We start from the raw sequence: 12,927 nt of genomic DNA on the forward strand, positions 1-12,927 counted from the left end.
TAGTAATGAGAGATTTCCATTTATCCCTTTCTTCAAAATTCTGTGCAATAATTTTTTTGCTTTCCAGAAGTAGCAGTAGTTTGGCTTAAGAGCTGGATCACAAATCAGTCAGAAATTATTCATGTGTTAGATCTCAGTTCATTCCATTTTTTATTTTTATTTTAAAATTGAATTGAATAACACAGTTGGAAGGGGCATTGGAGGTCTTCTAGTCCAGCCCCCTGCTCAGGCAGGAAACCCTATACCATTTCAGACAAATGGTTGTCCAGTCTCTTCTTAAAAACTTCCAGTGTCGGGGCATTCACAACTTCTGGAGGCAGGTTGTTCCACCGGTTAATTGTTCTAACTGTCAGGAAATTTCTCCTTAGTTCTAGGTTGCTTCTCTCTTTGGTCAGTTTCCATCCGTTGCTTCTTGTCCTGCCGTCAGGTGCTTTGGAAAATAGCTTGACTCCCTCTTCTTTGTGGCAACCCCTGAGATATTGGAACACTGCTATCATGTCCCCCCTCATCCTTCTCTCCATTAAACTAGACATACCCAATTCCAGCAACCATTCTTTATGTGTTCTATTTAATAGGTCAAAGAGAACAACCTATTTATGCCCTAATCTTTGTGAGAGAATCCCAATGAATTCAGATACAGGCACCCAGAATCAGGTCATGCATCCCTTGGTTTTTCACATGACTTCAAACCGGATTGAAAAAAGACATTCCTTCATTGTTAGATTAAGATTGGGAAGCTTCAGTTTCATTTACTTGCTCATTTGGAAATATTTCCCGGTTTAAATTGGTCTCTCTTCTTTCTTTCCTCTTCCAATTTAGCCTCCCTTGCAAGGTTGTTCTGAGGATAAGGTGGGGGGGGGGAGTGAGAAGAACTGAAGTCCACGAGAGACACAAATTATAAGAAACCCAGCCATGAAAAGGAACTTTGGCTAAGGCCAGCGTCAGCTCTGGTTATTTGGTCCAGTGGTGTGGGTTTTTTTTTTTTTTGTTTGTTTGTTTGTTTTGCTGTTGTTCTAAAGGTAAACTGCAATGGTTAATGACAACCGTTATCCTCAATCAGTGGGGTAGATTTTTAAAGAAGGAATAACCTTCATCGTCCGTCCGTCCGTCCGTCCGTCCATGCTTCTATCATCTTCTCCAGGGCTGCTTTTTTTTTTTTTGGTCCTGGCGTCCCCTGCTCCTCTTCCCCCCCTTGGCGCAGCTCAACAATCGCCCGCTTGTGTCTCGGCCCAGAGAAAGAGGAGAGCGGGGGAGAGAGGGAAGCCACAGGGCCGCCTTTTGGCTCCGGTGCAAGGAGACGTCATGAATTCCGGAGTGTGGAAGTTTGCAGGAAAGCCCTCCGTTCATGCGATGGAGGCGATCCAGGGGTTTCCATGGTACTGGGCATAAACAGGAGGAAACAGTGAGGGAATCCCGTTATTTTACAGCATTCAAGACTATAAACACTCAGAGCAGGGAAGGAAGTGGCTTTTCCCTCTCGGGTGACCCACCTCTCGCAGCAGGCAAATCCAGCAGCGTCCTCCGGGCCGCAGGACCCACGCGCGGCGCGGATCCTTCCACGCGAGCGAGAGGCGGCGGACGGGCGCGGGACGACCATGGTCTGAATGAAGGAGATCTCCGTCAGCTCGCGCCTTCGCCCGTCCTCGGCGTGTTTTTCTCTCCCCGAGACTCTTTAAATTTTCCAAATCCAAATGCAGAGAGAAACCGCGTGCCGGCTGGTCCATTATCACCACATCATGAGGTCTGTGGATCAAGGTAGAGTCCTCGCATTTCTTCTCCTTCTCCTCCTTTTTTCCTCCCCAGTTAATTATTCCCATCCCTCCTTCTGCGCGCCCCCCGCCCCAGTTTTGTCCGCTTTCGCTATGCCCGAGTAAATTGGGATATTTTGCGCTCCCTGCTTCTCTCTCTCTCTCTCTCTCTCTCTCTCTCTCTCTCTCTCTCTCTCTCTCTTTCTCTCTCTCTTTCTCACTCACTCACTCACACTCTCTCAGCCCGCTTGCAGCTGAGAGACTCCGGCAGGCCGGAGTTTGCAGGCATCCCCGTCTAAGTGCGGCATCCTCACCAGCCGCCTTTCTAGAGCCTGTAGCTGACGTGGTCGTGGGGAGAACTGGGGAATATAGGAAGGATTCCGTGGGAAAGGCGAGAGAGCGGGAATAAAAGAAGTATTTTTCACGCGTCTAAACAGGCGCCCACGCACGCCGGGAGACGCCTTTGTAACGGGAGAGAGGGGTTAAAAAGGATCCCTGGGGTGGGTTCTCCTGTCGCTCCCTTCCGTTCGGGATCGTGTCTTTCCTCAATGCCTCCGGAGAGAAGTTTTCCTCCGGGACTAACCCCCTCCCATAAACCGCAGACCTTCGGGGTGGCTTAAACCACTCGTGCTGTTGAAGTCTCGATTCAAAGAGCCGATTTCAGAAGTCGGGGCTTTTTAAGGCAAGGAGGATCAGTGGGGGAAGAAGGAACGTACACTCATGACTGGACTCCATTCTCAGAGCGCCCGATTTGAGCCAAGGTTGCTGAGAAACTAACTATGATTTATGATCTGTAACCGATCACTTTGTTCTTGTATGAACTACAGAGACCTTATGCACCGGAGACAAATTCCTGGTGTGTCCGTCCAATCACACTTGGCCAATAACCTATTCTATTCTATTCTATTCTATTCTATTCTATTCTATTCTATTCTATTCTATTCTATTCTATTCTAAATAAATGGCGCAGTTTTAGCGCTCCGCTTGCACCCAATGTATCGTCCTAGCGCGAAGTTCCTCAGAAGTCCCCCCTCCCCGCTCCCTCCACGTTTTTCCGGGCTTTATTTCCAAGTATGCCTACAGCAGAGCTCTCCGCCTTTAGGCTGCTTCTCAACCATCCACCCACCAATATTTTTTAGTCCCTGCCTAGTTTCAGGCAGCTTCAGCAGCGCACACCAAAGGCAGAAGATCCGTTTTATTTATTTATTTATTTATTTAACGGCGGCCTTATAACTGACATATCCCCATTTCCTTTATTGGGATCGCGCGATTGGGCTTCCAGCAGATCCGTTCTGGGGATGTTGAGGTATAGCAGCAACACCAAGGACTCAAGTTAGGGCTGTTGGAGGGTGGCGGGGAGGGGAGGGGAGGGGGGTTGGGAATTCCGGCGGGAATGGGAATGGGGTGAAAATGGGGACAATTACCCCTTCGGATAGATCGCTACCTTTCTTTAAAGTCGACAGAGGCAATCCGTTAAAGGTATGGCTGTATTAAATACGATCGCTGAAGCTATTTCAGTATTGTGGTTCCCCCCCCCCCCAAATAGTGGAATTCAGTACTGGAGCAGAAGTCCTACACGGACCAAGGGAGAAGCGGGTTGGGCCAAGTAAATATTTCCCTCTCCCCCCCCACCACCATCTTTCCCTCCAGGTTTGGTGCCGTGAGCCCCGTTCCTGCGTGTCCCCGTCCTCGAAGTGAAGGAAGGGTTAAGAAGGGCGAAGGGGCGGAGTTTTCAGTCGCTCTCAACGTGGACGGCTCCTCCGTCCAGCCCGGGCCTTCCCAGCGGTGGCGTCTGTCGCTTTTCCCTGAACTGGGCGCTCGGGGCTCCGCGCTGAGAGAATTAAGAAGCTTCTGGCGCCCGGCTCAAAATCTTTTTTTTTTTTTTTCCCGGCGTGCGCGCGTGTGTATGTATGGAAGTCTGTCTCTCTCCCTTTCGGGGTGTTAAAAGCCCGTCTCGAGCTGAACCGGTTTTGGAGTCTGGGAAGATCCTAGGGGATTTCGAAAGAACTGCCCGGAGGGCGACCGGTAGCAAACGGTTCAAAACTGCCCTTGGCGTGCTGGCCTAAGATTTGGTTGGCAGGGTTCACTCAAGGCCTTAAGCAGTTGAAAGCCAAACTTCAAGCATTGGCTAACATTCACCTTGCAGCATAAGGGGATGGGCGTGGAGGTAGTTTGACGCGAGCCCCCCCCCCTTTTTTTTTAGTGCTATAGGCGTCGTTCAAGGCCAGAAAGTGGGGTTGGTTCAATAATAACAGAGGTGGAAGGGACCTTCGAGGTCATCTAGTCCAACCCCCGGCTCAGGCAGGGAACGCTATACCACTTCAGACACATGGTTGTCCAGTCTCTTCTTAAAAACTTCCAGTGTTGGAGCACCCACAACTTCTGGAGGCAGGTTGTTCCAAGCCACTGGAGGAAAGTCCAACGATGGGTCCTCCGTTCAGCCCGGGTCGCCTTCCTCTTGAACGGTACCGACTCTTCCCGGGAGTCGGGCTGTTGGCTGCAGAGGAACGCCTCCCTCGGCAATCCCTTGCGGGTCCGGGGGCCCCGGGCCGCAGCTCATGACTCAGCCCTGCTTTGCTGAGAGGCGGTCGAGTCCAGCGCGTCCGGGGCAAGAGCTCCAGAGAGGAGAAACTGCGGAGGAGGAGCGCGGAGAGTGCAGCTAAGGTGAAGCTTGTTGGGAGTGGCGGGGAAAGGATTGCAGGCGCGCGTTTTTGCTTTGGGTGTGCGAGCGAGCGAGCGTGATCTTCTGATCGCGTTGGAGAAAAGGCCCCAGTGAAGTGTTCCAACACCCGGACGGCTGGAAAAGGTCTCTCGGGACTCTCCCGCCTGTCTCCCCCCCCCCCCCACGCGCGCCCTCCTTGCTGGAGGGGACGCCTCCCTTCTCAGCAACTGCTTGCCCTGCGTTCTCTCTTCCTCGCGGAGCCCCGAGCTGGCGAGAGAAGCTGGCGGGTGATAGGGTGGGTGGTGGGGGCGCGCAAGTGGTTTGAGAAGGGTCTGGTACGGTGAAATAGGCGAGCTCCCCCCCTCGAGTAGCCGAACGGACCTCAGACCTGCCAGGGTGGCGAATAAGCGTTGATCAGTCCCTGCCGAGGACCCGACCGGTGAACTAGCAACAATAACAGCACTTAGACTTATATACCGCCCCAAACCATTCTCTAGTCCAGTAGGTGATTTGCAGTATCAGCATACAGTCCCCAACAATCTGGGCCCTTGTTTAACCGACCTTCTGAAGGATGGAAAGCTGAGTCAACCTTGAGCCCATCAGGATCAAACTGCAGACTCTGGGCAGAATTAAAGTAATCCCTAGCTCACAATTCTTCTTTAAACCTGAAGCATGAGTTCCAGGGGTGGGGAGATTTGCTTGGCCGAAGGGCAATTGATTAATCAAAAACAGGGTTTCATATTAATGAGCCGTACTAGTTAGCATTGCTGTAGTCAGGCTGCCCTGAGATTTTTCAGTGTGTATGTGTGTGTATGGGAGGGGGGAGTGCATTTTGCTCCTTCACATTTGCTGCCGCCCCAATCTTATTGCAGGAGTATTTTAGGACTCACTAATATTAATGTTCTTGTGCAGGTGAAGGATTGCAGCTGAGTTAAATACCAGTGTGCACTTGAGACCCAGAAAATAGAATTTGGACAGAATTTTTCTTTGATATTTACTCACACTGACAGTTAAAGAATAATTTCAGTAAGGTAGTGGTCTCTATATCAGTAAATGGTCCTATATCCATTAAATACTACTACAAGATTACCTTCTGAATCATCAAGTACAAAATTGTACTCCTAATTTTTTAGCCATTGCAACTGTTCTTGTAACTCTCTTACTCTCTGAACCATCTGCAGAGTATACATCGAAACCCAAATTGCTGGTTTTACATAGCATTTTAATTGGAGTAGCAACTTCTAGTATTACAGGAGTTGCCGAGTGTAGCACTGGATCATGCTTTGTTCAGCACCAAAATTGATTGCTGTTGCTAAGCTCTAATGATTGGGTTTTCATATCATGCAAACTAAAATGAGATCAACCATAATACTGTTGCTTGCCCGGTACACTAATTGTTAATTAAACCCAGCTGGCACAACACACAGCCACAAACATTTACCCTAATGTGTGTGAACTAAGCCTGGAGTTTAGCAGTGTGTTGAAGTTGGCTAGGTTCACACACAATTCTAAATTATTAACTATAAGTACCAAAGGCTGTATTTGGGCAATTGCACAACCAGATTGTTTGTTATGCTCATTTTTCATAATGTGCTTAGTGAAATGATTTTGAATCCAGAGGTGATAATAACCCAGGATTAATGGGCATGGAGCACAGAGATAGGGTAATCCTGCTTCTTTGGCCTTAACTATTTGCAAGAAACTACAGCAGAGAATTGTGTAGCTAATTTCAACAGTTGAATAAGCTTCAAAGATTCTTGCTATAGCTGGATGGGGAGGAAAATCACCCTATAATTAATCAGAGCAACTCTGCTTCACATTCTACTTCATTATGTCAGCATCCCATGTATACAGTACATACATCTGCCAAGCTATCAGTGAACAAAATAGTCACCACTCAGTCTTCTTTGGGTGTGATGGGACCTGTGTTGGCAAGTGAATGTAATGGTGATCTAGCAACTTGTCAAGTTCTTCAACTAAAAGGTCATAGGTTATGTGCAGTATTTGGGGTATTCTGTACCACTTCTGAATAGCAAGATGGGAGGCATATAAATTTAAAAAATATCCTTCATCTGTTCGGATCATAAGTAGGACTGGATACTAATCCTGAATGAGCACAATCCTCAGAGATGCAAAGGTTATGATTAGGCAGTCAATAGTGGCAGCAAGAAGCATGGCTTGTAGCACCCAGACATAGCCTATGAAATCTGTCAAATGAAGGTGTAGGATAGTGTTTCCCAATCTCAGCTACTGGCCGGGGAATTCTGGGAGCTGAAGTCCACATATCTTGAGAAGATTGGGGAATGCTGGGCAGACAAAATGGCACCTTTGCCCCATTTACTGGTGACCAAACTAGCAATGTAGCTGGGGGAAACTAGCTCTCCACTATGTAGCACAGGACTACAGCTTTATCAGAGTTTGCTGGCTTTAGTTTTTAAAGACTTTTTCAAGACTATTCAGCACTTTTTCAAGACTATTCAGCCTCTGTTTATATCAGTGGTTCTCAACCTGTGGGTCGGAACCCCATTTGGGGTCGAACAACCATTTCATGGGAGTCGCCAAACAACGCAGCCCATTTTTTCCCCCTTTTCCTTAGCTGTGCTACTCCCTTTTATTCTATTGGCTTTTGAAAGCCAGTAGAACAGACTCTCTTGAATAGAGTCTAATTCTATTGGCTTTCAAAAGCCAATAGGAATTGTCCAGGCTGTCTCTGCCCTGCTGAGCCCGCCAAAAGTCCCATTCTGCAAACGGTGCTGCAACAGTTGAGTAGTCCTCAACTTACGACCGGTTGGGGGTCGTGACATTAAAAAAGTTGAGAACCATTGGTTTATATGGTGCTGGTGTTTAAGACCCCTTGAGAGCATTGTGTGCTGGGAAGCAGGAAAAATTTCATAGGTTTGAGATAATGAACTCCAGAAACAAGGGGTTTTTTTTGGTAAATACATAATAGGTTATTTGAGTGGGCAGCCATAATAAATTTAATAAAGAAGAATATTATGCTTATGCATTTATTTTACATTGTATGTCACTCACTTTCATAAGTGACTAGTAATTTATGATGCATCCCATGACCAAAAAAAAAAAAAAAAAAAAGCTTATAACAAAATCCAGCAAAAATACAGGAAATACGTGGGCTAAAAGAGATTGGTCCAGCTAAAAAAGTTAAAATCTTCTAGGTTATACACCTGGCATGCCTTTCATAGGGAGTATTTTACAACCGATATGTCACTGCAGGGAGAAGAAAAATCTTCACCAATAATCACCTGTTGCAGCTCTTTTATTGAGGACCCATAGAGAAGATCTTGAACCTGGATATTGTTTGGAAGTGAAAAAGTCTAACTACTGGTATGATATATTGTCCAGCTATATAGTACCCGGCAGTATTCTGTGGTACTAGAAGCTCCCATACATTTCCAGAGAGGCTTCTGTGATATTAATTCAAATGAAAGTGTAATAACAGAAGCAAGGCTTTTTAATGGGAGAACAGCTGATCTCTTGGCTTAAGCTTTAAAAAAAAAAAAACGCTTTAACCATTTTTATCCCTGGAAGGATGAAGATAGATCATTAAACAATGATAAGGAAAAAAAAAACTTCTGGTCCCTTAGAGTAGCATTTATCAACCTTAGCAACTTTAAGATGTGTGGACTTCAGTTGAAGCTCACATATCTTAAAATTGCTAAGATTGAGAAACCCTGATTTAAAGGTACCTCCATAGGAGTTTTAGTCACAATGAATACATTTAAGGGCATCCCAAGAGAACTCTCCGTCTAAGTCAGGGGTCTTCAAACTTGGCAACTTTAAGAGTTGTTGACTTCAACTCCCAGAATTCCTCAGCCAGCCAGGGCTGGCTGAGGAATTCTGGGAATTGAAGTCCACAAGTATTAAAGTTGCCAAGTTTGAAGACCCCTGGTCTAAGCAGAGAGACGGAACTCACAATTCTCATGCAGATTCAGTTCTGGACAAGCCTTGTCCGTTGCCCATCTTCACAGCACGTGGCCCCCGTGTGTGCATCATTGGGAAAGGGAATGGGTGGTGCTCCTTCTTGAGGCAACTGGCAGCTACGCACATTGATGCAGTCAGACAGAGGAAGAAACCACTCTGGAGAAGTGGGGTTGAAAATACATTGAGGTTTTATCCAGTTTGCCACATGGCTTGGTTCAGTATCCAAAATGACTATTAATGATAGGCAGGCCCTGAGAACCTGATTACTGTTGGATGGGAGACCATTCGGCATTCTCAGGGTGGTTAGGTGGGAAATTGGAAAACACCGTGGAAGCAGGCAGTGGGAAGCCATTTCTGAATTGGTGCCAACAAAAACTATGGAGAAGTGTCAAAATATCAGCAGGAGTTTATGCCTGCTTGAAAAGAGACTTTATCCTAATTTAGAGGGGTTGGTAATTATAGCAATATTCAATCATGGGATCTTGACACTTACATATTAAGATATTATTATTACAGTTGTGAGGAGCTGGCTCTTCACCCAGACCTCTGGCAAGGGAGAATGGGACCCTCATTTCATTGCTCTTGCCGAATTTATCTTTATTTCTAATCTTTAATTGGTCTTATTGTAATTTCTTTGATTGTTGTAACCCAGGGTTGTGGAGAGTTGGGCAGCATACAAGTTTAATAAATTACTATTATTAGTTATTTAAATATATAATTCATATATTTGAAGAATGCAGTATTGCAGGCTAACTTTGCCAACTGCCAGCAGTTCGATCCTGACTGGCTCAAAGTTGACTCAGCCTTCCATCCTTCCAAGGTCAGTAAAATGAGAATCCGAATTGTTGGGGGCGATATGCTGACTCTGTAAACCGCTCAGAGAGGGCTGTAAAGCACTATGAAGTGGTATATATGTCTAAGTGCTATATATTATGTTAAATTTAACCAATTCAATTTATTCCAGTTATCCAGGGACAATGATCATGACATTGCTTTTTTTATGACATGCTCATATTCAGTGGGCAATTATTATTATTTTTTTCAGGTCAAATATGTAACTTTCACCATTATTTTCTAGAAATCAAACTATCCAAACAATCATACTACAATGCTCTGGCCACTGTAAAGTATCCTAGTTTGCTGACTTGATTTGTATGATGCAATTGGAGGACGTTCACTTAGTTCATAACAAACAATAAGATTACTTAGGTCAGATTAGCTGAGAGTTCTTACACTATAGACTGGGACCTCCAGGGGTTATTTCAGGGGGTGTTTGCACAATTTAAAATTCTCAGTGGGCAGTTGTGGTTCCAGAATTTTAACACAAAGAGACATACAGACATACACATAGATAGAAACATGCGCATACAAAGATTACTTATTTATTATTAAAAGTGGTAAATTTACTCCTTGGCTAATCGTAACCCCAGTGAAATTGTTGCATTTGTTCATATGTGAAGGTTTCACAGATTCATTTCTCTATTTACTGGATGATTGTGCTGCCAAGCTTAAAACAATGGGTTATTGATGTCCTAAATTAGAAGTTGCTCCAGAATAACAAAATATATGAAAATACTTCCATGAAATCTAATAAACTGATGAGAATTTATTCCTGATGCTTGAAATCTGGCTATTAAATGTCATAATGCAGTAAAGCATAATTAAAACAAAAATCTAGTAAGAATCATTTCAGAAAGCAGTTCAGAACATTAGAGAGAGTCTTGTTCTGACTATTCTGAAGTTGTATCTTTGTTCTTGATAATATTGTTTAAACTCTGGAATGAAGCTAAAGCCAATGAAATTGAATAATAAACTGAGTTTCCTTGATTGTGGCAGGAATACAAAATAAATAAATGCAAGTGACCTTTGAGAGAAGTAATAAACTCATATTTAAGGTCTGTGTTATTATAATTTAGCAAATTAATTTTGCAATTCTGCAAGCACCAAAACACTAGAGAGATAGAAATGTTTTTTTAATTAATGAACATATTTTACACAGTGAAATTTCATGTAAAATATCAGTTAACACCTAGGGCATTATACTATTATATATATGCATGTATACGCATATTTAGCCTTTATCTTTAAAGTATGGATTATTCTTGTTAATATATTGCAGAGAAAAAAAAGCCATGAATATTTCTGATAAAATAGACTTTGGACCACAGAATCTAATACAACTGTAAGCAAGTTTAAAGCTGAATCCAATTAATTATTTCTTAAATTAAGACTGTTCGTTTTCAGTGGAAATTAACTCATGACTTTCCCTCCATTTCAGTAGTTTTTAAATTAACCCATTCAATGGATTCAATGAGTAGTTTTTAACATGCTATTGTATAACACTTGGCTGTTATTTTTCTGTTCCCAAATAACTAAATAGATATATGCTAAAAAGAAAAAATTGCATAGAAATAAAAATTACAGAAATTACTAGCATACATGAATGCTCAAGAGAATCTTATCATCAGATGCCTCTCTGACATGTCCAACACCAAATTCTTTGCTTAGGTTTTAGCAAAAATTCCTATTCAAGAGGTACTAGGTGTGGACGTCTCTTAAGTTGAGCAAATTCTATTGCTCCACTAAAATAATGTCATCATTCACCTCTGTGGAGAAAAAAAAGCCTAGAATAATAATATCTTAGGAAGCCTTTTCCAATATTTGGCTTCCTATATACTTTTTATTATGATATGTACATTCCATTGGTTTTCAAGGCTGCCTTCAGCAGTTTTAATGTGAACATGGAGATTATGAGCAATTTTTCCATTGGCTTTTCTTACCAAAACCACATTATGCTTCAAACTGGGAGCAATATCTCTGACTCAGACTGACCCCAAAATTAAATGTGTTTTCTAAGGGATCTGTATTCATATTTTATTTTTACTCTTTATAAAACACTTACTTTTAGTGGGAAACTGTTGTTATTTGTAACAATGATAATGTTCTTTGTTTCCCCTGATCTGTTCCTATAGTTTTCTCTAACTTGAAGGCTTCCAGATTTCCCAAAATTCCCTAACAGCTCCAAGAATTCCCAACTAGCACTACTGGAGGACAGTGTCTCAGGAAAGAATATCTAATTATTTGGTTCTAGAACTAGTTCTGTGAACCTCAGTCTCTTTAATACAATATTTCTCATACATTTTCTGGGTGGTATGGATTCAACTTAAAAATGGATCAGAATTAGCCATATTCCTCACCTGAAGTTCTTTGGGCAAAGGGGAATCTTTTCCCAGCCATTCACAGGGCAGGCCTGAAGGGGCTCATTGTCTTTTGCAAACTGATCCTGCCTTCCTAAATACCAGAAGCTATGTTGGCTACATGTTCCTACTCTGTGTGATCAGTTCAAGTGTGAGGGGACACCAATTTACAGCAAAGTGCAAGCAGACATCCTTCCAAGGAGATGTAACCCTGACTGTGAATCTGACTGTATCTCATTAGAAAGGTGGGCTGCATACACACTCATCTATTCACATAAACCCTCCTTCCTCAGCCTTCCCTGATATACAGAATTAGCAGAATCTTGTAAGTCTGAAAGTACAAATCTCCCATCATCTCCTTCACAGTACTGTGTGGGAGAGGCTTCTGAGCCTTTTTCTCCACTCATTATGCCACTGTAGGCTATATGCAGTCTGTTATCTGAACACTCCCGTCTCCCAAGGTCTTTCCCGCCAACCATTACACACCTTCAAATTCTCCATCTGTATCTCAACCAGTGAAGTTCGCTGCTGTCTGTCCTTTACCAGGGAGTGTGAGTTAGGGAAAGTCATTCTACAAATAAGTAGAGTATGCTTGATTCGAATTCTTAATAAGGGCACATAGATAGTTATAGATCCAGCAGTACAGCTAAACAGTTTTAAATCCTGGATGGAATGTTGACTTCAGTTGTACAGCAAAACTGGGCTGCAAATTTCCAGGAAACCACTAGGTGTCAGAAAGCCTTGAGAGGCTTTCTGTATCTCATTGCTGCCCTCTAGTGGCCTTCAAGATTTGCAGCTATAATCCTCACTTAATGAGCCATCTCTTAGGGTAGTAACCATTTGAAGTTTCGATGAATTCCCCCAGAAGGGTACTTGTCAACCAGCTCACCTTATGTCTGGTTACAGCATTCCACAGCCACATGACCATGATTTATGTTGGGGATTATTTTTTTTTTTTGCCAGTTTTTGGTGTTTTCAGCCTGTTTCCATCAAAAAAGGGCCCTAGGAATGAATGGACACACTTTACGACTGCAGCATTCACTTTATGACTGTGGCATTGCTTAATAACCACCACTAAGAAGTTTGTAAAATCACAAACTTTTAGATCACACAGGTACTTCAACTTAGAATTGTCATGGCGTACAAGAGAAATTTCAAGCTCTGTTACAGTCATAAGTCAAGGACCACTTGTACAGTTGCCTACAGTATGCAATTAATCAGCATGTTGATGGGCTCTGACATTTCTGTTCTGGCCCAGTTGCTTATATCCAACTCTTGCTGCTTTCCTTATCAACCTTTGCTCTCCTTAATTGGTTATTTTCTGCTCCCTGTAAGTTGTAGTTTCTTGGAGTTTGGATCTGAAAGGACCTGCACTAGA

The 12,927-nt window shown here is 43.5% G+C and overlaps 1 protein-coding gene across 4 annotated transcripts in view; it reads left to right on the forward strand.

Moving 5' to 3' along the window:
- The first annotated feature begins 1,519 nt into the window (after nt 1-1,519).
- NFATC2 (nuclear factor of activated T cells 2) overlaps nt 1,520-12,927 on the forward strand; it is a 161,237-nt gene continuing 149,829 nt past the window's right edge. For 2 of the 4 annotated variants that reach the window (XM_039332237.1, XM_039332240.1), the window contains exon 1: nt 1,520-1,755. In XM_039332237.1, the coding sequence (XP_039188171.1) occupies nt 1,692-1,755 (64 nt within the window). In that variant the 5' untranslated portion in view covers nt 1,520-1,691. Of the gene's footprint in view, nt 1,756-4,069; nt 4,413-12,927 lie in introns of those variants that run through there. The other 2 variants (XM_039332239.1, XM_039332238.1) reach the window with 2 other exon arrangements.

This window comes from Crotalus tigris, unplaced genomic scaffold, assembly GCF_016545835.1.
Source record: "Crotalus tigris isolate CLP2741 ecotype Arizona unplaced genomic scaffold, ASM1654583v1 scf7180000024458.850180, whole genome shotgun sequence".
Lineage (NCBI taxonomy): Eukaryota > Metazoa > Chordata > Lepidosauria > Squamata > Viperidae > Crotalus > Crotalus tigris.